We start from the raw sequence: 25304 nt of genomic DNA on the forward strand, positions 1-25304 counted from the left end.
CCCTCATTTCTCAAATCCAATTCATGACAATATCTCTTGGTACCACTCAACCATCATTCTGTTGCTCGCATCTGTTTTCTCTCTCCACTTGCTGTGGCTTAGTTTAGGCCTCTTCGTGTCTCACCGGAACTGTTGCGGTTGCTCCCGTCTTATTCCTAATCAGGAAATTGTGAACAAATTTCGTGTCTAAATGTGTGTACCTTTTCCCAGTGAAAGGGCCCATACCTTTTTCAGATTCTTAAAGAAGTCTATGATCCAAGAGACGTTAAGAACCACTGCTTTAATCCACCATGCTTCTTAGCTTCCAGAGTAATCTGTCTTTCTAACATGCTGCATGCCCTCTTCCATGGTCCCTTCATGATCTGGCCCCTGACCACTCCTCTAGCTTCATTTTCTGCCACCTCAACTCACTCTAGCAATAGAAAAATGCATCCTATAGACATTAAGCTGTTAATATCCTCTTCTCATTTGCTTATACCATTGCCAAGAATGCCTCTCTCCACTCATCTCTGGTACAGTCTCAACTGCCCCCTCCCCGTGCCCCAAGGTTCAGCTCATGTCTTTGTGATTCTTTTCCTGATCCCTTATAGGGATCCCTGTACAGACTCATCACAGCCAGTCCCTATAGCGTTTTGCTCCATCTCTGCCCCTAGAATAAACTTGACCATCTCTGTCTTCTTGGCATCTGCCACCCAGCAATGCACTTAGAAATGTCTGATGACTAAATCAGGAACAGCTAAAAAACACCTTTGAAAATGTTCCCTGGTGCAAAGGAGATGGTAGACTTCTTAGGCAAAGCATGTGATGGTGGTAAAAACGCAAGATTAAATAGGAAGGTTCATCACTGAATGGAATTCATTTAAATATGCTTTTTTACTGAAGCATAGTCAGTTTACAACGTGCCAATTTCTGGTGTACAGCATAATAGTTCAGTCATACATATGCATACATATATTCATTTTCATATTCTTTTTCATTATAGGTTACTACAAGATATTAAATATAGTTCCCTGTGCTATATATATAGTAGAAAACTTGTTTATCTATTGTATATATAGTAGTTAGTATCTGCAAATCTTGAACTCCTAATTTATCCCTTCCCACCTCCTCCCCCCACTGATAACCATAAGTTTGTTTCCTGTGTCCGTGAAAAAATTGAGCTCTGAGTCATCTTTGAGCAATAGACGGATGCTTGGAGCAGAGTCTGGAGCCAGGACTCTAGGGCATTCTTACCTTACTGCTTCTGCTGAGTGATGCTAGCTGGGCTGGGCCTCCCTGACTGCTCTGTGCCTTATGTTTCCTGATGATAAAAGGAAACAGCTGAGCCTAAAGGTGAACATTAGTAGTTAATAAAGCTTGTAAACACCCTTACATGAAAACTCTATTATTTGTAACACACTTTGTTTTATATTTGGTTTGTTATGGCGATAGATGTCTTTTCCTAGCCTTTGATCTTTGGGTGTTGGGACTCAGAATGTAATCGTGGGAAATCTTTAGCATTTGGCTTTTAGTTACTGCTTATTGAGGACCTGTGAGGTACCAAGCATAGTACTGGGCTCTTGTACATTATGTCTAATGTCTCTAAAACTGCAAAGGAAGCACTACCCTCACTTTACATGTGAGCAAACTGATTCAGTGGTGCCCAAGTTCACACATAGCTAATAAGTGATTAAAAACCAAGGTTCTAAATCTAAGTTTGCTTTGACTATGTATATAACTTTTTCATGGACTTGGGGGAGAAAGTGACCAAGAATGAAAATATCTCTTCTAAAATCACCAAGCATTAGGAACAATGTGAACCTGGAACATTGTCTTCTGTTTATATCTTCTACAACTAGTCTTCATTTGTGTGTGAGAAATACGAAAATTCTGTGGTCATCTATTAGAAGCAGACATAGAACGTCATCTATCAGGCGCTTACTATGTGCCAGAGAGAGTTCTAGGTACTTTATTTTATACATTTTAAAACATTTTCATTTTATGATTTAGTCCTTATATATTCATACTCTCTGAGCAAAGGGGAGTGTATCAGTTAGGATAGGCTAGATTTTGCTGCAGTAACAACCCCAAAATCTTAACATAATAAAGGTATGTTTCTTGCTCATTATGTCCAACATGGATTGGCAGGAGAGCTCTGTTCATCCAAAGTCACTTGAGAACTCAAACCAAGTAAGGGGAAGGAATGTGATCAAAATCCACATTGACTTTTTTTGGTAGAGGGCAAGGTAATTAGGTTTGTTTGTTTGTTTAATGGAGGTACTGAGGATTGAACCCAGGACCTCTGTGCATACTAAGCACGCACTCTACCACTGAGCCACTACCCTCACCCCAACACTGACTCTATAAAAACTTAAAATGTCACACATCACTTATCTCTTTTCATTGCCCAAAGAAAGTCACATGGTTGCACCTAATTTGCATAGAGATGAAAAAGTACAATTCTGCTATGTTCCTGGAACAAGGGAGAGGTAAGTTTGGTGAGTTGCAATAATAGTATCACAGGGAGAAATGACCCATTTCTGGGTAGATTTGATTCATCGACTTTTGGCTGGTTGTCATTAGCTGACACTTGAGTCATTACACCTAGAGTTTGGAACGAAATAGTGAAGCATTCATTCCCATTCCCATGTCAGAGGGATTCTCTGCATGTGGGCTCAAGTGAATATAATCTGGTGGTAACACAAGCATTGAGTTTAGCTCCTCTAGCCCACCCTTTGGGCGTGGTTGTGAGGATGAAATGACACAGTGTCTGTGAAGTGCCTGGAATAAATTGCAGCCTCAGTAAATGTTAGCTGTTGTTATGGGTTTGGCTGGAGGAGGGGGATAGGTTGGAGTAGATGAAAGACTTGTCTCCGCTCCCAGTCCTGATTTCCTCATCACACATTCTTTCCTAGCCTATAATCTGGCGTCAACCCTTCCCATTTGAATGTGGCTACTTCCAAAGGTGACTACTGTGCTCCCAGTCACCAAGTCCAGGGTTTTCATGAGGACTGCATCTTGCTGAGGATGTCCATGATAATTGACACCGAAATACAACCCATTTCCTGAAACTCTCTGGTTTCCCTGACACTTTTCTACTGTTTCTCTTTCCTTTTTTGCCTCCTTTAAAAAATGATTAGGTACTATTTGATAAACACAAAAGGACATATGTATAATATATGTTATGAAATCGATAATAAAATGAACACTGAGAACACTAAGAACCACCCCATCTCTCTGCCTTCCCCAGAGGTAAACAGTATCTTGAGTTTTATTTTTCATTCCCTTATCTTCTTTTTAAATAGTTTTATCACATGTAATTATCCCCCAAACAATATATTGTTAGGTTGTATTTGCTTTTTAATTTGATGAAAATGTCATTTTTATGTAGTCTTTTGCAACTTCCTTTTCTCACCCAACTTGATTTCTCTAAGACTCAAACGTATGGTTTGTTGTAATGGTAGTTAATTTATTTTCACTTCTGTATACTCTTCTGTTGTGTGACTATACCACAATTTATTTACCCATTCTCTGCCCAATGGAAATACGGCTTTTTTCCATTAATGTTGCCACAAACGCTCACACACACATGTCCGACTGGCACCTAAGGCATGCAAATGCTCACCTTTATAAGATAGTGACAAAATTGTTTCAAAAAGTAGAATTAAATAGGAATAATAATGCCTGCCTTATCTCCCTTTCAGGTAGTTGTGAGAGTTACACAAGATAGTGAATGTGAAAATACTTTCAATACATTAAGAAGACAGTTGACATACTGGTTTTGAGTCCAAGCTCAAAATCCTCAAAGTTGCCTCATGTGCATACTGGTTTCAAGGACCAGAAAGACTAAGACTGTTCCATGTCAGTTTGAAGTATTTATAGGATTTTCTGATGACAAAGACTAGACTCTTGGATTCTGATGCTGATATCTGTCTGTCTGTTTTTTCTACCTGACCAGCAGCCTTTCCTCATTTCTTCCAGTAGTAGCACGTCAATTTTCCAAGGAAATAACTCTTCCATTTTTGGAAGCATCCTCAAGTGACCTGCTCTTCCCAGCCAGCTCACTGAGGTTATTAACTGTTGTTGTCATGGCTTTGTTTGCCTGCTTGCTTTGTTCTGCTTGCTCTTTAAAGACTCCTTTTACTTCTGATAAACCCAGCATGATAATTTGATTACAAAAATGGCCACAGTTGTTCACATCTCCCTGCATCTACATCTTTTGCAGCTCTTCCCATTAAGAGATGGCATCTATATCTCCACCCTTCAAATCCGGACTAGTCTTGTGTTTTGTTTTGGTCAGTAGACTGTTGCAGAAGTGATATTATGTCAGTTATAAGCCTTGCATGCTTTTGCTTACTCTCTTGGACCTCGGGAACTACCATGTGAATGAGCCTTCAGGAGGATGAGAGACCCATTTGTCCAGTTATAACCAGCCAGACCAGCCTAGACCTGTCAGCCCCCAGCCAAACCACCAACAGACTACAGATACATGAGTGAGCCCAGCCAAGATCAGCCAAGCCTTGTCCACATCAACAGAGCACCAACTCACAGACACATGAGCAATAATAAATGGTTTGGTTCAAGCTACTGAGTTTTGGGGATGGTTTGTTATGCAGTGGTTGCTAATTCACACATCCAGCAATACAATAAAAATTGTGTTTTAGGCAGGATCTAGTTGTTCGGTAGCAGGAAGGCCCTTCAGGATATTTAGCCTTCTGTACTGCCTCTGACTACTTTCTTTCCTTCTTAGCATGTCTCTTAAGATTAGCATTCCTCAGAGTTTCTGTTCTCAGACATCTTGTCACTATTCTTTCTTCCTGGTCAGTTTCATCCTAGCCTCCTGGCCTCAGCTCTTACCTGTATACAAATGACTCCCAAATATACCTCTGTGTGAACTGTCCTGAGCCAGGGCAGAGTTCAAATGGTCGGCTGGACACATCCAGATAATTGTCTCCCAGAAAAATCACGACTCAATATGTTTCAATGTGAAGTCTTGCTCACACCCCTTCATTGTTTCCTGTACCTCCTCTTCCTCCATCTTGATTCCTCTGTCTCTGGTTAATGTCACTACCATCTTTATCCTCGTATAACCCAGGCCAAAAACCTCATCATCTCAAGCTCTCCTCATTCCACATGCCCAATCATTCTACAGTGTCTCGTATCTGTCCCTTCCTCTCTATTTTCAAAGCCCTTCCCCCCTTCCTTCTTTTTCCTCTTCTATTTCTTTTTTCTTGCTGTCAATGTGTGATCAGTGGTCCAGCAACATTAGCATCACTTGGGAACCAAATTAGAAAAGCAAAATATTGGGCCGCACCTCATGTCTATTCAATCAGAATCTGCATCTTAACAAGATCCCTATATAATTCATATGCACATTAAAGTATAATAAGCAGCTCCTTAATTAAGCCTCAATCTGAACAGGTATAAGTCCTCATCAGTTTATAACCTGTGCACCATGTTGGTGGCACTCAAGCCTGGCTACTGATCAGAATATCTGAGAAGTGTTTAATTTTCTATTCCTCTTTTCAAGATTTAACCTTTTAGTGGGGAGGGTGTAGCTCAAATGGTAGAGTGTATGCTTAACATGCATGAGGTCCTGGGTCCAATCCCTGGCACCTCCTCTAAAGATAAATAAGTAAATGTAATCACCTCCCCCTGCCTGCCCCCCAAAATTTAAAACTTTTAAAGAAAGAAATATTGATTTAAAAAGAGTTTTAAAAAGACTTAATCTTTTAAAAAATAACACTTATTAGTTGTTTTTTCAATACAGAAATACAAAGAAGGAAATTAAAATGGGTCTATGCCTTGCCCAGATAACTCCAAATGACATTTTCTTTAAAAAAAAAAAAAAAAAAAGGAAAATTTACCTAAGGTTAGACAACTCAACAGAATAAACATGTACAAAATGAAGACTGAGACACCTCTAGCACCACCTCAATCCCAACCCTTTTCATCAAACATAGCCATTCTTAATCAGAATTTACCTTCCAGGAAATAATCAAACATATACCTGCAGATATTTATCTGTTTATCTATTCTTTTGTTTTAAAAAGTATAAATTACTCCCTTTTAGTCAGCATGATTTTTTATACTTAATATATCTTAGCGATATTCTTCTGTGAGCACATACAGAATATTTCATAAATTTTAACACTACATAGTATTCCATTAGATGAATGATTCCATCAGATGGATCAATTCCCTATTGACAAGCATTTTGATTGCTTTCAGTTTTAGCTATTACAAAGAATGCTGCAATGATCATCCATGGACATATATTTTGGTAAATTTCTACAGGTATATCCATAGGGTAAATTTTAAATGGCAAGATTGCTGGGTATATTGGTTAAGATGTTCTGGTTACAAGTAACAAAACCCAACTCCAGTGGTAGGGTGAGCTAGAGCTACCCAGTGTCTTTAAGTCTCTCTGCTGTGCAGTTCCTACTTTATCCAAGTGGTTTTCTAAGTGTGGACCCTGAACCAGCAGCATCAGCATCATCTTGAACCTCTTAGAAAAGGAAGTTCTTAGTCCCTACCACAGACCTTAGCATCTGAAGCTCCGGGAATGGAGATCAGCATTCTGTGTTTTAACAGACTAGGTGATTCTGATGCACACTAAAGGCTGAGACCCGGTACTTTAGCCAAGGTGGTCATGAGATGGCTGCCAGTGGCGATGGAGGCTTTGAGTCTCTTCCTTTAAGTCCAGCAGAGAAGAGAAAACTCTGATTCAGCATTCCAAATGAGCAGGACTCCCAAGGTGCTCCCTAATTTGCTTGCTTAGGTCACAAGTCCTCCCCTGAAACAATAATGTCTGAAGTCAGAAGAACTGCAAGTAGGATCAGTTTATCCCAAAATACATAGGCTATGAGTGGGAAGAATAGATACACAAATAAAAATCTACAAATTGTTAGGAAAGAAAGAGTGGGGAATGACTACTCAGAAGGCACTGGCAAAGCCCACAACATTCAGTCAAAGAACATGTGTGTGTTCTATTTTGATATATATTGCCAACGTATACTTGAAAAAAGTTGTAGTAACTTCAGTCCCACCAATAGTGTATGAAAGTATCTGTATTTCCTCATACCCTCACTTACTCTACATATAATCTAAACATCTCCCAGTCTAACAGGTAAAGATGGTATTTTATTGTTTTGATTTACATGCCTTTAATCACAAATGAGCTTGAACATCTTTTCAAATCTTTATTGATGTGTGTATGTCTTTCTCTGTAAATAACCTGCTTATTCTTTAGCTCATTTTACCATTGGGTTTCGTCTTTTTCATATTAATTCTTCTGGCTCATTGTAAATTAAAGAAAGTAGCCCTTTGTCATATATGATGCAAATGTTTCCCCCATTTTGTTGATCTTTTGCATTTGTCTATGTTTTTGTTTTTTGAGTTTTTTTTTGCCCCACAAAGCTTTCGACTTTCATGCAGTAAAATTCCTCAGTATTTTTCTTTATTGGCCTCTGGGTCTGGGATTCTTCTTTAAAAGGGCCTTCCCCCATGTCTACCTTTCCAGGTGAACATTTATATCATTTGTCAAGTCTTTAAAGGTTTTAAGAATTTCCAGACCTAGTGAAGCAGATTTTTAAAATGTGACACTCTGTACTGGGTCGAATAGTGCCCCCCCAACCAAATTCATGTCCACCCAGAACCTGTGACTGTGACCTTATTTGGAATACAGCCATTGCAGGTATACCCATGTTAACATGAGGTCATATTCCATTAGGATGGACCTTAATCCAACATTGGGGTCCTTATAAGAAGAGAGAAATTCAGGTACACAGAGAGAACACCATGTGACAATGGAGAAGGAGATATATCTACAAGTCAAAGGATGTCAAGAACTGCAACCACCAGAAACCAGAAAGAGCCAAGGAAGAATTCTCTGCTAGGGCTTTCAGAGTGAATGTGGCCTGCCAACATCTTGATTCCAGGCTTCCAGCCTCCAGAACTGTGAGACAATAAATTTCTGTTGTTTTAAGCCACCCAGTTTATGGTGCTTTGTTGCAGCAGTCCAAGGAAACTAATACACACTATCTAAATTTTAAAAAATCTCCAAGTGTGATTCCAATACATCACCAGAGTTGAGAACCACTGGTTCTCATTTTTGGGGTGGACATATATTTTTTCTATATTTCTAGGAGAGGAATTTCTAGATCACATGGTAAGTCTATATTTACCCTGTTGAGGAACTGCTGGACTGTTTTCAAAACTGGCATTTTATATTCCCACTAGTAGTGTAAGAGGGCTCCAATTTCTCCACATTCTCACAATATTTGTTATCTGACTTTTTGAGTCTAGCCATCCTAGTGGCTATGAAGTGGTATCTCATTGTGGTTTTGATTTGTATTTCCCTGATGGCTAATGTTGTTGAGCATATTTTGGTAATTTGTATGTCTTCTTTAGACAAATATCTATTCAGATCCTTTACCCATTTTAAATTGGGTTATTTGTCTTTATTTTATTGAGCTGTGGGAATTCTTTAATCGGAACCATTCCTAACCCACTCAGTATTTAGTAGAAGTAGAAAAACAGAATGACTGAAATAGTTTTCCTTCAGAAAAGAGTCCTGGTGTTGAGACAATCAACTATCCTTTTGGGGGAAAAAAAGCTATCCTTATATCATATCAAATTCACTATAATAAACTCTAAACATTTTCTAGAAGCTGGGAACAAGACAAAATCATGGAGTTCCAAATCTAAGGAGAGATAGATCATGAACAAATGAACAAAAAAATTTGGAAAACTTCAGAAAGAGGTGGTCTATGAAGAAAATAAATCAAGGTAATGAACTACAGCACATCTTAATGGGGAGTGGTGGTTAATTTAGTTAAGGTGGTCAGGGAAGGCCTTTTGGAAGAAGCAATATTTGAGCTGAGCCCTGAAGGTGTCAGTCACAGGAAGATCTGAGGGAGGAGAGTTACAGAGAGCAGAAATGCAAAAGTTTTGAGAAGAAAATGAGTTTAAGGTAGGTTAAAGACCTAAATGGAAAGCACTATAACAGAATGAGAAGGAAAAAAAAGATAAAATATGGTTATTGCCTTGGATAAGGAAGGCCTTCCAAAACAAAAAACAAAATGGAAAAGCCACAGAAGAGAAGACTGATATAAATATATCAAATGACTATGCAAACATTTAAAACTCTGTATGATCACACAAGCCATAAACATGTTACACATTATGGGAAAATATCAGCAAAATATATAAAGGTTTAATATACAGAAATATAAATAACTCCTACAACTTAATGTGGAAAAGACAACCCTGTAAGAAAAACCAGGCAAAGGTTAACAGTTCACAGAGGATGGAACAATAAACATCATTTGAGAAGATGCTCAACTGCACTAGTGAGGGAAAACGCAAATTAAAAACAAACACATGAAATCCCAGTCTGTCCCTTCCCACCCGCTGCCTAGGATTTCAAAATGTAGAATAGATAAACAAGATTATACTGTACAGCACAGGGAAATATACACAAGATCTTATGGTAGCTCACAGAGAAAAAAATGTCTCAGTGAATATATATATGTTCATGTATGACTGAAAAATTGTGCTCTACACTGGAATTTGACACAACATTGTAAAATGATTATAACTCAATAAAAAATGTTAAAAAAACAAAAAAAATAAATGTCATTTTTTTCACACACACACACAAAAACACGTTACCATTTCTTCCTCCATCAGATTGGCAAACAGTTTAAAGGTCAGAGTCTTAGGAAATGTGAAACTACACTGCTGATGGGAGTGAAAATTGGCATGATGCTTTTGAAAGGCAATTTGGCAGTATGTATTAAGATTGAAAATATTCATACCCCATGGCCCAGCAACCCCTCTGAGTGTCCTTCTAGAGAAACATGCCTATGCACGAGGAGGCCCCTACTGGTATGTTCTCAGCAGCTTCGTATTACTGAGAAATAAAACCACTTTAAACATCCATCAGGGGAGTGAAAAAAGAAATCAAGACTCATGCGAATTATGGAATTTCCTGAACAAGAATTCAAAAAAGAACAAAGTTGATTTTTTCTTTCTGTAGAAAGATCTCCAAGACATTGCCAAGTGAAGAAAGCAGTTGGCCAAATGATACGGACAGTATGTTCCTGTTCACGAGAAAATGCTAAACAGCCACACTAACCTCCATATTTCTGTCATCATCTTGTCTCTACCCGCCCCCACCCCCTACTCCCAAAGGAGAGGAGTTTGGTTAGTGAGGCTGTTTGAGTGGCGACCATCCCCTCACATCATCTCACAAGTACCATCTAGCAGTAGTGGGAGCCTGCTACATAATTTGTGGGGCCCAATGCAAAATGAAAATGGAGGGCTCCTTGTTCAAAAACCAGGGTAGAGGTGGGAAGTACAGTTAAGGAGATTAATATGTGGTTTTTTCCTTTAAAAATATTTTATTACTTTTCAATATAATAGGGATAATAGTGACACATGAATAACAACATAAATTTACAAATTGCAGAACAACATTTTCCCGTAATTTATATAATAAAATAAATAATAACATGTTACTAATATACCTTGATAGATTTTTCTGGCTCAATTTTCTGCAAATTCAATGATATAGTCCTCAAAATTTGTATTTTTAGCAATTTCATTTTCAACCAATATAACTGAATGCAACATCAGTCACAAGAGTGCAAATGTTTGGTAAGTTTTCATTTTGAAAAGGAACTTTCAGCTGATGCAACTGTTACTGGCACTGTTTTCTGTAGGCTATGACAACATTAGGATAGATTTCTGATAAGTTATTTCAAACTACAAATTTTAATGCATCTAGAGCTGATGATTCTTGTAGAACAATTTTTCAAAAAAGATTTAACTCTTTGTACAAATCAGTTTTGTCTAAGTCTGATTCTAATTTTAAATGTAAATTTATACAATGGCATTTAATGTTTCCTGTGACATTTCCTGTAACTTGTAGAGATCTGCTATAGATTGAATGCTTGTATCCCTGCCCTCAAATTTATATGTGGAAATCCCAACCCCCAATGTGATGGTATTAGGAGGTGGGGCCTTTGGTAGGTGATTAGGTCTTGAGACTGGAGCCCTCATAAGTGAGATTTGTGCCCTTATAAGAGAGACTCTGAAGAGCTCCTTCACCCCTCCCACTACTGCAAGAAGATCACCATCTATGAACCCAAAAGTGGGCGTTCAATAGACAGTGAATCTGCCAGCACCTTGATTTTGAACTTCCCAGCCTCCAGAACTGTGAGAAATAAATGTCCATTGGACACTCAGTTTACAGCATTTTTGTTATAGCAGCCTGAACAGACTAAGACAAGGTCACACAAGAAATGGAAAATGACTTCAAAATTTATTTATAATTCAAAACGCATGTTTATGCATTCTACCACTGTATCTTCAATTCTAAGGAAGACACTTTTAAATTGCCTTCCTCATTAATAGCAGGTTCATCCAAAGCTTTCATCCACTGTGCCTAATGTGATGATCTTTAAACTTAATTTCCATTTCTTAATCTGTGGATATTTACTTTGCAATTTTGCACCTGTTTTCAAAACAACAGATTCCAAACTCTTCAAAGAGTTCTAATAACTCCCTGATGTACCTTACCGCAAAGTCCATGAGTACCTTTTAATTTTGTAATAATTTACTGCAAAGTTCATTGCCTGAGTGCCAGCAGTTCCTGTCCCAGTGCTCAGGCCAGAGCTAATATTTGTGCAAATGCTGCAGGGACAGGCTCTGGTAACAGAAAGGCAAGGTTGCCTCTCACCGCAGGTCCCGTCACTGCCCCAATGCAGAGGCCGTCCTTCCTCTCAGGGCTATGACTACAGCCACCCCTGCTGCTGCTCCTGCTACTGCTGCCACCATTGTCAGTGGCCCAATGGCCCTCACTCTGGGCCCCATGGTGCCCCAGACTGCCCCAGATGCGCTTGTACATGCCAGGTGGCCTGGCCGATTGCTCAGGACACACACCACACACTGTGCCCACTGGCTGTGCTTACTGCCACCCAGTGTACCTCTTCTGCTCATGTGTATGCGCCATTGGCACACTGGACTATACAAGACACAGGTTCAAAGATAAAATTATTAAGAATGTCAAGACAGCGACAGGAGAGCACTGAACCAAGCCTGAAGCCCTTTCTGGGAGCAGAGCTCTGTCTAGGTGGCACACCCCTAAAGCTGGCCCTGGAGGAATGGGTTGGTGTTCTCTGCTACCTCGTTTGGCACCTGGGGGATCATCCTGCTAGTTGTCATTCCAAGTGAATGTCAACTCCTATCTTGCTTCTGTGATTCAAATTATGCGAAGAACCCTTGATCACCTTCCCCCATGACATGGGTCTTAGAGATACCAGTTGTTGTTAGATCCACACCTGGAGTGGTGAAGAGCCTAGATCCTGGACCTGTGTCACCAGGAACCCCAGCTTGCATACATATTAGTTATGAGACCTCAAGCAAGTGATTTAAAATCTCTTTAACTCAGCTTCCTCATCCATAAAATGGGGATTGTACTAGTACCCACCTCATGGGGTTGCTGTAAGGATTGAGTGAGTTAATGCATGTAAAGAGCTTAAAACAGTGCTTAGCACACAGTAGCTTCTCAGATAATGTTATTTGTTATTATTTCGTCTTTTGTTTTCACTGTCCTTGTACTTTCAAACCCGTTTTGGAGCAAACCTGTTCTTCTTCACGTAATGTTTCCCCATTTCCCCCCATTTTTCTTCATGTATTTTATAGTGCACTTTGGCCCTTGTCATGTTTCAACTCAACAGTTATCTGTACGTATATGCACAAAGATGAATCAAAAAAGAGCTCGCTGAGATACCCTCTAGGGAAGTAAACAGGATTGAGTGGTGGTGGTGGGGTGGATCTTCAGCCTGTTTGAATGTTTACAATGGGTATGCATTTACTATATTGCCTACATAGTTAAAAATAAGTGTTTACAACTGTTAAGTGGAGGTGGGGTGGGGGAGGAAAGTTTCCAGGATGGACTCGCACTACATTGGCCAGTTCAGATCATGGACTGATGCTGTGGGAGAGACAACTGGTGCACATATTTCCAAGGCAACAGCCAGCAGCCTCCCATCCAAGGCAGGGCTGAGTTCTTTGGTCAGTAAATCTAACTGCCTCAGATTCAGCCCCCTGACAGCTTTGCCTTCCCCATTATCCTTTATGCTCCAAACCTGCCACCGAAGAACACTGGGGAGACGCTTGTAGGGGTGAGTACCACTGTACTTGAGTCAAATGCCACCTCCTGTCAAGCTTTTCCTGACATACCCACCGAATATGTTTGAATTAATTGTGGTTCCCTTTTTGTTCCTACACATGTTCGTACCTCTAGGTAGCCCTTAGGGTTTGACCCTTTTCAGCCTTGTTATTGGTCATTGAACCTTGCCTCCCTCATTAGATTGGACACTCCTTAAGGGTACACACAGGGTCTGTTATTCATGTCTGGAGACCCCCACCCCCAAACGCCACCTGTACCCTGCCTAGTCCATCATAAATGCTCAGGTGTTATTGAGAGGGTGCCCTGAACTGCCTCCCACCACATTAAGGCTTTTGCCCTTTTTAGTCCTTCTGCCTTGTCCCTGGCCAGCTCTTCTTGTTATTCAAGTCTTAGCTCATATGTCAGCATCTCCAAGAGGCCTTCCTTGACTATCTAAAATAGACTACCTTTTATCCAAATCTTTCTTCGTCACATAACTTATTTTCCTCACAGGACTCACTGCAGTTTGAAATTCTCTTATTTGAACTCATTTTATTGTCTGTCTCCCTCACTAGAATGTGAATCACAGGAGGACAGGGACCTTGTTTGAATCCCTACTGCCTAGAACAATGCCTGGTATATAGTAGGTGCTCAATAAACATATGGATGAAATGGTATTTGTTTGATTATTGACTCATCCTTGTGAAGAATGTTAGCACCAGAATGAAGGCCAGGACTTTATGTGGGTTACCGCTACATCCTCACACTTAGTACAGTGCCTGGTGCACAGTAGATGCTCAACAAAGAATTGCTGGGTGAGTGAATTAATGTTCCACACACACCTCAACATACTTCAGACTGAACTTAGACTCTTCTTTCCCACCAAACCTGCTTTTCCTTCTTTATATTCCAGCTCAGTCAATGGCACCATTATTCATTCTGACACCCAACCCAGAAATGAACTCACACTCCCTTCACTTATTTACCCACTATTTTCAGGTAGTCTTCTAGCCCTGTCTATTCAACCTCCAAAACATCCCACTTACCTGATCATTTTCTACCCCTGCTGCAACTATCCTGATTCAGGCCTCATCTTTTTTTCATGACTAATGCAACTACTTCTTTCTCTTCGCCTCCCTTTTCCCCCCTTTTTTATTATGAAATGCTTTATAAATTTGCATGGCATACTTGTACAGGGGCCATGCTAATCTTCTCTGTGTCTTTTCAATCTTAATATATATGCTGCCGAAGCAAACATCCTCCTGCCTCCTTGTAAAGCTAAGAAAGCTTAAGCTACAGGGCTTGTCACTTGCCACATGGTCATATGTCTTACAAGGTTTGCAAAATATATTTTAACCATAATTGGCTAAAATTGCTGTCCCTTTCTGCTGAGAGTTTTCCTGATCACATTTTCCTTGTATTAGGTGATGTTGGAGCTGCCTCAGGCATTTTTGAGACCCAGCTAAGTGGAAGTTGATTTGGGGCATACATTTAGTTTGGGTTTGGTGGAGGGCATTTGTATGTGGTTTGTATTACTTCTATTTATAGTTATTACCCAAGTGTAGCAATGGCTTCTAGGCATACTCTACTGTCTACCTTTGAACGTTAACTTTGTATTCACAAGTGTATGTTCTTTTCTTAATGAAATCCCACCTCACAAACTGTATAAGCTGCAGATCCCACTAAACCTGCACTGTCTCTGGCTAAGCCAGATGCAACTCTCTTGCTCTTGTTCAAAAACCTGCAGTGATTTCTTATTGCTTACAGGGTAAAATCTAACACTCAACTTCTTTTTGTAAATGTTTTCCCATGTGCATTTATGCATTTGTACATGATAATCCTTTTATATACAATGTTGTTAATTTAGTGAAATTTCTAACCTCCAAGTCTCTCTGAAATCTTCCTTGACAGCAGCAAGCAGCTTCTGAGGCACTTTCTTGGCCTCATTTTGCACTTTGCAAGAGGTATCTGGGTGCTTACTGGATACTGTATTCCAATTGTTGACTTGCAAGCTAGTTTGCTGCACTGGCTGGCAATTTCCAGCCAAAGAGTCCGTCTTTTTCATCATCGCATCCCCAAGGCCTAACCCACCGTCACTTGGCAAATTGGTAAGCACAGGCATTTTTCTTTTCTAAAGCGGTGGGACCCTTTAAGAAAATGAAACAGTAAGTGTATTCCAAGAGAATATTCTAGAATGCCTGAGAAAACCAGCGCCACCTGGAAGCATGTGTGTGGCGTTCCATTCACTCAACTTCTCCCACCCCACTCTCAGGCTGTAGTCAGAAAATCGCGGGACAGGTGCATGGAAATCCCTGAACTGCATCGGAACTGAACTGAAACAGTAGGGTCAAAGAAGAGCGATTTCGGGGGAAGGGGCTGCTGGGGAGCTGACAGAAGCTTTACGGGGGAACTACGACCCAGGGACCCAGGGCAGAACGCGGGGGTAGTAGAGAGTGCAAGGTTCAATTCCCCGGCTCTGCAACTCAAGCCACTTGGCTTCTCTGAGCCCGTGTCCTCGCTTGGGGAGAATAATAGAGCTTCCCTTGCAGGGTGAAGGGTAAACGACCCGGAGACCGCCGGAAAGAGCCCGCCTCGCTGAAGGTGCTCAATGAACCGGAGCCTCTGTGAGTACTCACTCCGCCTCCACCCCGGCCCAAGGCCTGCCCCGCCGCCGCCGCCGCCGCCGCCGCCTATTAAGTTTGCAGCGCGCAGTCACACAGTTCATCTCCTCTCATAGGAGGAGTGTGTGTGTGTATGTATGTGTGTATGCCTGTGTGTGTGTGTCTAGGGTGGGGTTGTGGTTGGAGGGGTGGTGCTTAGAGCCCGAAGAAGGAGGAAGGCGGGGAAGGTTCTGGCCCCACTCAAAATGGAGCCAAGCACCCGCCTCGTCTAAGATGGCGGCTTCCCCGCCTCTCGGCTCTGGGCCCTAGGCATCGATTGGGTACCTGGGGAGTCGAGCTGGTCCAAAGGTAACCGAACCCCGCCCCGCTTTCTCAAGGTGAAGCCCCGCCCCCTATGGCGTCACGCGGGAGCCGGAGCCCGCCCTTCCCCGCCTCCGCCGCGGTTACCTCGCGTGCCCGGCCCTCATAAGATGGCGGTCGGGTTGCCTCCCCGCGGCGGCGCCGCCACTCTCAATATGGTAGCTGTTTACCCCATATTTCTCCTCCCCTCTCCGCCTCAACTTCCTCGTTGTTTTGAATAAACTTTATTGACTACTTCGAATTGCCTACCACCGCCACTGGGCTTCTCCCGGCGGCTTTTCAGGCCGTTTTTCTGCAACCGGGCCGCTGGTTCATCTCCTTCCTCGTTGGTTTGCTCGCAGCAATCTCCTGTCGGCCCAGAGACGCCGCCGCTTGCCCGTTCGTCGGGCGGCCTCCGGACTAGGCCCGAGCAGCGGTCTCCAGTAGGCCCGAACGACCGGGCTGGGGCAGAGCTGTGCAGAAAGCTGCCCTGAAGCACCGCTGGGAGGCCAGGGCCGCGCGACCCAGCGGGTGGTTCCAGGGGAAGGCGAGCGAGGTTCGCCGCGTTGCCGTGACGATCCCAGAATTCGGCGCGCGCCGCCTGTGGGGCCGGAACTGCCGGCCGAGCCTCCGCTGAGCCAGGCGCCGAGCCCGGCCGCCGGCGCGTCGGGGGGACTGAGCTCCGCGGGCGTGAGGAATCCCTGCAGCTTTGCGGATGCAGAGGTCTTTGTAGGGTTTGGGACCGAAGACGCTCTTGTCAGGTTTGTGGCGTGAGGAGGTTCCTGTCAGTTTGCGAGGCGTGAAGAGATTCTCGTAAGTTTTGGGGGCTGCAAGGATATTCCTGTCACTTTTGGGATCTCTGATGAGATCCCTGTCAGTTTGGGGGGACGTGGGAGTCTTGGTCAGTTTGAGGGGGCTGTGAGGAGATGCCTGCTAGTTTCTGAGCTGTGTGTGTGTGAGGAATCCTTGCTTAGTTGCTTAAGTGTGAGGGAATTCTAGCCAGTTTCAGGGGTTTTGAAGAGATCCTTTTGAGTTTCTGGGGTGCAACGAGAACCCTGTCGTTTTTGAAGCAGAGGGTGAGCTTATCAGTTTTGAGACTGAGATTTATTTCAGTTGTTGGGGTGATGAGATCCCAAATGGTTGGGGATGGAATGGTTTTGAGACTGAAGGAGCAGATCATTTAAACTCTATTCACACGACCCCAGAACTGTGATTTGAGTTGGGCGCCTAGTCTTGTCTGCCTCGTTCCTGAAAGACATCGAGCTAATTTTCGAGTAATTTGAGGACTTCCAGAGATTCCTCATCTCTCTCTAGTTGCCTCTATTTTGGGGGGAGAGGAGGGGCTTTTTCTGAGGTACCCTCAGCCTCACCCTTTAGGCTATGGTTTGCGTCATAATAAAGAAAGCCCTGGGAAGCAAGGTTGCTAGCAAGGAGAGGGGGCCGTAAGGGATTAAAGCTTCCTGAAAAGGCGTCAGATCTTTCCCTGAAACCCGGAAAGAAGTTATCACAGACCCTTGGGGCCGAAGGAGGTAGGGAAGGGGGAAAAAAAGCCTCGACGGCAGAGCGCTGTTCTTTATTTGTTAAAGGAATTCTGGCGGCCGGTGGACTTTCTCTGATTGCCCCCTACAGCCCCACCAGCTGTGTTGCATCCCGGCAGCAGTCACTCCCCATTTGTGAACTGAGGGGTTGGTACCCAGGGAGACCTGATTTACACTGTAACAAGTATTGTTTGTGCCCAGCCTTCGTCCAGAAAGGACGCGTGCTGCCGCCTCCCGCTCCTTTTGACGCTAGGAACCTGGCCCACCGCACCACGCTCCAAAGCCCGGCGAAGATGGCCTCGGTACCGGTGTATTGCCTCTGCCGGCTGCCTTACGACGTGACCCGCTTCATGATTGAGTGTGACATGTGCCAGGACTGGTTTCACGGCAGGTAAGGAGGGCAGGCCAGGCTGGACAGGGTGCAGTGGCCAGGTGCTCACTCGCTGGCTGGCTCCTTTCCCAACTCTTGTTTTAGGTTCCTGCTCAGAAACGTATCCCCCCTCACCCCCACCCCCACCCCGAGGATTTAACTCCAACCCATCTCCCAGACCCAGATTCTTCCATCCCTCCTTGTAGATTAGGGCCTAGCTGACATTGGCCTTGGATTTCTCCTCTTTTTCTCTTTTCTCATTATGTGTTTCTGCTTTGTATTATTCTTCTGAACTTATTTTTCCTTAGAAAAATATGTTTTTACCAGCCAGAAAGTATCAGTTTTGTATTCTGGCAATTTTGTTTTGCTTCAGATGCAAGCTTTGGGATAGACAGTACTGCATTTCTGAGTCCAACAAACATGGATTTGAGTTGTGGCTTTGCAACTGATTATCAGAGTGACCTTGGGCAAGTTGCTTTGCATCTCTAAGCCTCATTGTCTTCCCGTATAAAATATATCTGATACATTCTTCCTGATTATTTAAAGAATTTTGCTTTAAATAGAACTTGGTAAATGGGGCACAAATGCAATAGTATTTTATTTCTGCAGTGTTTATCTGCAGAACCATCCAGCTAAATCGAATTAAGCAGAGGAGATATTAGGTAAAACAGTAGGAGGGAAACCACTAATGAATTCCCTTCAGTTCAACATGTGTGCACGTAAGCACCTGTCACCCAGGATTCCAGAGAGGTTAGTGTGTGGAATAAACCTGTAATATTATCCCATTATTGGGACTTATATCCCAACTCTGGAAAGAAAACCATGAGAGGGATTTGTATACTGGAGGACAAAACAGTATGTGGTGCCCTCTTCCTCTTGTGTGTTGTTAGATTCTAGAATTTTCAGTTGTCACCAGTCCCTTCCAAAGGAGCTGTTCCCTGTTATCACATCCAAGACCAAACTGAAGGTGCTGGTGCTGCTGAAATTCTGCTCTTAGCATGGACTGCCCCGTGTGGCACATCTAAATTCATATTCAGCTGATCTTTATTGAGTATTTACTGTGTGCCAGGTGCAAAGGTCTATTTCCTGCCTCACCGTTATTTCATTTAAGAGGGGATAGACCTAGAGGATGGGGCCTTTTTCTTTCCTCTGGAAATAAGTGGGGATTAAGATGTCTTTCAGGATTCCTGGTATCTTTGCTAGTGCTGATCAAGTCACTCCTCTGCTTAAAATTCTTTCAGTGGTTCCCCTACAGAGTAAAATTCAGTCGTCTTTGTGTGACAGACAAAACCTTTTGTGATCTACTTGTTCAGTTTCCCGCCACTCCTCCTCTCTTGTTCATTATGTCCCAGCAAGACTAAACTACTTATAGTTCTGAGGAAACTTTATACTTCTTTATGCCTCTTTGTCTTTGCACATGCTATTCCCACTAATGTCCTCCCATTTACAACTCACAGCATACCTCCTTTGTGAAAGGCCTCTTTCCTTTGGGTTCCCATTGCACTTTGTGTTCATCCTTATTGAAAGTAATTATTTCATCATATCATAGTTATAAATAAGTCCATGTCACTCATTACAGGAGTTACCTGAGGGCAGAGGTGTCATCTTTTCAGTTTTGATATTCTCAGAACCTAGTTCGACACTAAACATGTAATAGATGCTGAGTATATAGTTGAATGAATGAAGTGAGTCTTCTTGAAAAAAGCTATTGCCTGTGGCCCTTGCTTTGGATTGTATAGGTTTAAACCTGAAAAATGAATGCCTACCCACAATATAGAGACCCCAACTCTGCAATCTGGGAATAGGGAATGGGAATTAGTGCTTCTTGAGTGCTTACTGTGTGACAGGCCCCCATGACAGAGACTTGGCATACATTTACCTCAACTAATCCACATCTAAGTCTGAAAGTTAGATATTACTTTTTAAAATAATGTTAAATATTTTTCCTGATTATACAGATGAGACATGCTCATTGTAGAAACTACAGAAGAAAAAAGAAGGAAATAAAAATTATCCATGAGCCTGCTATCCAGCACAGTCCACTGTTTAATTTTTTTGTTGCATTAACTCCCATCACTTGACTTAGAATATCAACATATATTTTTACAACATGGGATTGTATTATAAGTACTTTTTTTTTTAAATAAATACCATTTTGTAACCTGACTTTTATTCCTATTTAATACTACAATGTGAGTATTTTACCAGGTCATTAAATATTCCTCTAAACCTGATTTCTGATATCCCATCATATATCTGTGTCATTAGTTACTCGGTCATTTCCTCTGAGGTTGGATACTTAATGTTATTTCTACTTTTTTGTATTATAAATAATACTATGATGTGAGGGAAACTTTGGGGGTTCTGGAAATGTTTTGCATTTTGATTTGGGTGCTGGTTAAAACAAAAGGAAAAACATTGTGGTTGAACATCTTTGCACAGTAGAGACTTAACATTTACAAGGAACACCATTGAGGCCTCTAAGAATTCCAAATTTACAAATATGGAAATGGGTTTATGGGCTAGACCCCTCCTTAATCACATTTCTGTGGTGAGCCTATGTTTCTGTGCATACCCTGACATAAGTTAACTGCATTAATTTTTTTCCCATGAAAGAGACCAAGTTTTTATCTCTTCTCATACTTTTCTCTATGGGCTGCCAGAGAATATGGAAGCCAGCTGAGAATCAGGTCTTTGATGGGTGGCTGCTCTTGCTTACTCAGTGCATTGCACACACACACACACTCACACACTCTCACACTCTCACACACTCACACACTCTCACACTCTCACACTCCCACACTCCCACACTCCAGGCTCACAGTGCTCCAGCTAAGGCTGTACTTTAGTGTAATTGAAAATTACTAAATATTGTGGACTTTTCATGGTTGCCCACAAATGCCTGTAGATATAAATCTGTTCACATCTCTGATGGGTTCTATAGGCTAGATTTCTTAAAAGTCCAGTTAGAGATTAGTAATGCCACATTACTTCCTGGAAAGGTTATGACAGGGAAAGTGGTTATTCCATTTTCCTGATGAGAATCTGGAACTCACGGAGGTTAAGTTATTTTTGAGTTTGGATTTGAACTTAGAATTATCTGGCTCCAGAGCCTAGGTTCTCAAAAGTGGAAAAAAGATGGTATAGCTCCATCCTCCTACTGTATAGACCTGGGTTTTACAGAGCACTTTGATTTGTAGAGCAGTGGTTCTCAAACTTTTGTGTGCATCAGGATCACTTGGAGGACCTAGTAAAAGACAAACAAGATAGGTAGGCCCTACCTACAGGGTTTCTGATTCAGTATGTGAGCGGGGGCCACTCTCAGAACCACTGATTTAGAGCATTGTTCTGTCTCAGTTCCTTCCTTTTCTGTGGAGTGTGACACCTTTTGATGTTGGGAGATGGGTGGGCTAACATATCATTCCTGTGCACTGTTGTTCTCAAAGTGTGGTTCATTAACTGGGAATTTGTGAAAAAAATGCGAATTCTTGGGTTAGGACTCAGCAGTCAACAAACAGGTAGATTCTGTTGCACCAAACTTTTGAGAAACATTGCTGTATACTGGTGGGGAAAGTTAGTTTGCAAGCATTTATTGATGTCTGGGGCTTTGGTGAAACCTCATTCCTTCACTGTTTTCCTATGTGTAAAGGAAGTATTGGTTGTCACATCCCCAAGTGGGTGGCTGTGATGTGGACTTTATACTCTATAGGAAATGGCACTGGCTTCAGGTCTGGATTCAAATTCTGATTGTTACTTTTTAGGAAAGGATTTCATCTCTGTGATGCCTCAATTTCCCTGAGAGTGGTTGTGATGATTTAAATAAAATGGTAATGGCCTTTGTTTATTGAGCACTGGCTAGTGTGCCAGTCACTATGCTAAACACTTTGCATAATTATCTTTATTTAATCTCTTTTTGAGTTTTAAAATTATGAATTCAATTCATTTAATAGTTATAGAATGATTTAAACTATCTATTTTATATTAGGTATGTTGTGGTTTGTGCTTTCTAAGGAATTGATCCATTTCTTCTAAGTTGTCAAATTTTAAGTGTGTAGAATTATCTTTTTGATATCTGCAGGCTGGCCCGGTGATGATATCACATTTCATTCCTGATACTGAAAATTTGTGTTGTCCTTTTTTCTCTTTGTCAGACTTGCTAGAGGTTTGTCAGGTTTATTGATCTTTTCAAAGAACAAACTTTTTGATTATTGACTTTCCCTATTGTCTTTCTGCTTTCAATTTCACTGATTTTTGCACTTTATTATTTCCTTCCTTCTTGCTTTGGATTCATGTTGCTCCTCTTAATGTCTTGAGGTGGGAGCTTAGGTTATTGATTTGAGACTTTCTTTTTTTGAATGTAATCATTTAGTGCTATCAGTTTCACTGGTACTGATTTAGCTGTGTCCCACAAATTTTCATGTTTTCCTTTTCATGTAGCTCAGTGTAATTTTTAACTTTATCAGAGATTTCATGTTTGACCTATGCATTGTGTGGAAGTATGTTGTTTAGTTTCCAAGTGTTTGCAGATTTTCCTGTTATTCTGTTATTGATTTCTGGTTTGATTCCATGGTGGTCAGAGAATATACTCTGATTTCAGTTCCTTTAAATTTTTTAAAAATATATTTTTATTGAAGTATAGTCAGTTTATAATGTATCAATTTCTGGTGTACAGCACAATACCTCAGTAATATAGTAACATACATATATTCATTTTCATATTCTTTTTACCCATAATTTACTACAAGATATTGATTATAGTTCCCTGTGCTATACAGTATAATCTTGTTGTCTATTTTATATATAGTAGTATCTGCAAATCTTGAACTCCCAATTTATCCCTTCCCACCCCCTTTCCCCCTGGTAGCCATAAGTTTGTTTTCTATGTGAGTCTGTTTCTGTTCTGCAAATAAGTTTGTCTTTTTTTTAGGTTCCACATATAAGTGATATCATATGGTATTTTTCTTTCTCTTTCTGGCTTACTTCACATAAAGTGACATTCTCCAGGTCCATCCATGTTGCTCCAAATGGCATTATTTTATTTTTTATGGCCAAGTAGTATTCCATTGTATAAATATACCACAACTTCTTTATCCAGTCATTTGTCAGTGGACATTTAGGTTGTTTTCATGTCTTGGCTATTGTAAATAGTACTGCTATGAACATTGGGGTGCATGTATCTTTTTGAATTAATGTTCCCTCTGAATATATGCACAGGAGTGGGGTTGCTGGATCATCTGGTAAGTCTATTTCTAGTTTTTTGAGGAATCTCCATACTGTTTTCCACAATGGCTGCACCAAACTGCATTCCTGCCAACAGTGTAGGAGGGTTCCCTTTTCTCCACAGCCTCTCCAGCATTTATTGTTTGTGGACTTTTGAATGATGGCCATTCTGACTGGTGTGAGGTGATACCTCATTGTAGTTTTGATTTGCATTTCTCTGATAATTAGCAATCTTGAGCATTTTTTCATGTGTCTATTGGCCATTTGTATGTCTTCATTGGAGAATTGCTTGTTTAGGTCTTATGCCTATTTTTGGATTGGGTTGTAGTTCCTTTAAATTTATGAGGTCTGTTTTATGGCCCAGAATATGGTCTGTCTTGGTATATGTTCCATGGTCACTTGAAAAAAATGCATATCCTGCTGATGCTAGGAGTTTTCTATAAATGTTGATTTACTCCTGTTGTTGATAGTGTTGCTAAATTCTTCCATATTTTTACTGATTTTCTATCTAGTTGTTCAGTCAGTTGTTGAGAAAAGAGATATTGTAATGTCCAGCTATAATTGTTAATTTGTCCTTTCAGTTCTATCATTTGCCTCACATCTTGTAGTTTTGTTGTTTGATGCAGGTGCATTTAGGATTGCTGTGTCTTGATGGATTGACACTTTATTATGTAATGTCCTTCTCTGTCTCTGGTAATTTTCTTTGCATGGAAGTCCACTTTATATGATACTAATATAGCTACTCATGCTTTCTTTTGATTAGAGGTTACATGGTATTATCTTTTTTTAATCCCTTTATTTTTAACTGACATCATTGTATGTGAAGTGAGTTTCTTATAGACAGCATATAGTTCAGTATTATTTTTGTCCTCTCTGCCAATCTCTTTTAATTGGTATATTTAGACCATATATACTTAATGCAGTTATTGATATGTTAGAGTATACATTTATCATTTCATTTTTTTTTTCCTTTTCGGGTCATTTCCTCTGTTCTTTCTGTTTTCTTCTGCCTTCCTGTGGGTTACTTAAATCTTTTCAAGAATTCCATTTTGATTTATCTATACTGTTTTTAAGTGTATCGCTTTGTAAGCTTTTTCAATACTTTCTCTAGGTATTAACGTAACTTACCACAATCAACTGGTATTGACATTTTACCAGTTTGAGTAAAAAGTAGAAACCTTATTTCCCCTTGAATTCCTTTATATTCTGCTCTTTATCTTAAATAGTTCATCTGCATACATTGAGAACCATATCATACAGTGTTAGAATTTTTGCTTCAACTGCCAAACATGATTTAGCAAACTCAAGAGGAGAAGGAAATATATTGTATGTACCCATATTTTTACTTTTTCCCTTGTTCTCTCTTCCTGATGTTCCCAAGATTCCTTCTTTTATCATTTCTTTTCTGTTTAGAGAGCTTCCTTTAGCCCGTCTTTTAGGATAGGTCTACTGGCAACAAATACTCTTGGTTTTCCTTCAATTCCTAAAGGGTCTTTTCATTTGATATCAGATTCGGGGTTTCCAGTTCTTTTCTTTCAGCCCTTGAAAACTGTTGTGCTCCTACCTTTTGGCTGCCATGGCTTCTGATGATACATCCTCTGTCATTCAAATTGGTGTTCTCCTTTAGGAAATGTCATTTTTCTCGCTCATTTCAAGATTTTTCCATTGTCTTTTGTGTTCAGGATTTTGATTATGCTATTCCTCAGCGTGGATTTCTCTGGGTTTGTCTTTTGTTTTAGTCTTACAGATTGCTGAAGCTCTGTTCATTTTTTTCAATCTATTTTCCTTCAGTTTTTTTGAGATATAATTGACATACAGTGTTGTTTAAGTTTGTGTAGCGTATAATGACTTGACTTACATATATTGTGAAATGATTTATCTTATAACTGGAAGTTTATACCTTTTGACCACCTTCATCCAGTTCTCCCACCTATACTCCCACTTCCAGAGGGTAAACACAAATCACATCATTTTTTCTATGAGTTTGGGGTTTTTTAAAAATTTCACATATAAGTGAGATCATATAGTATTTGTCTTTGTCTGAATTATTTCACTTA

At 40.8% G+C, this 25304-nt stretch overlaps 1 protein-coding gene and 1 non-coding gene across 6 annotated transcripts in view; one reads left to right on the plus strand and one right to left on the minus strand.

Annotated features, from left to right (window-relative positions):
• Nucleotides 1-14310: 14310 nt before the first annotated feature.
• LOC123613250 (U6 spliceosomal RNA) lies at nt 14311-14417 on the minus strand. Its single transcript, XR_006720604.1, has one exon. It is a non-coding gene; the product is annotated as a U6 spliceosomal RNA (small nuclear RNA).
• A 947-nt stretch (nt 14418-15364) lies between these two features.
• PHF8 (PHD finger protein 8) overlaps nt 15365-25304 on the plus strand; it is an 85316-nt gene continuing 75376 nt past the window's right edge. For 2 of the 5 annotated variants that reach the window (XM_010970760.3, XM_010970786.3), the window contains exons 1-3: nt 15365-15500; nt 15709-15783; nt 17859-18048. In XM_010970760.3, coding sequence (XP_010969062.1) covers nt 15768-15783; nt 17859-18048 — 206 coding nt within the window. In that variant the 5' untranslated portion in view covers nt 15365-15500; nt 15709-15767. Of the gene's footprint in view, nt 15501-15708; nt 15784-16112; nt 16129-16220; nt 16933-17858; nt 18049-25304 lie in introns of those variants that run through there. The other 3 variants (XM_074359284.1, XM_010970766.3, XM_010970776.3) reach the window with 3 other exon arrangements.

The sequence above is a fragment of the Camelus bactrianus genome, chromosome X (assembly GCF_048773025.1).
Source record: "Camelus bactrianus isolate YW-2024 breed Bactrian camel chromosome X, ASM4877302v1, whole genome shotgun sequence".
Classification (NCBI taxonomy): domain Eukaryota; kingdom Metazoa; phylum Chordata; class Mammalia; order Artiodactyla; family Camelidae; genus Camelus; species Camelus bactrianus.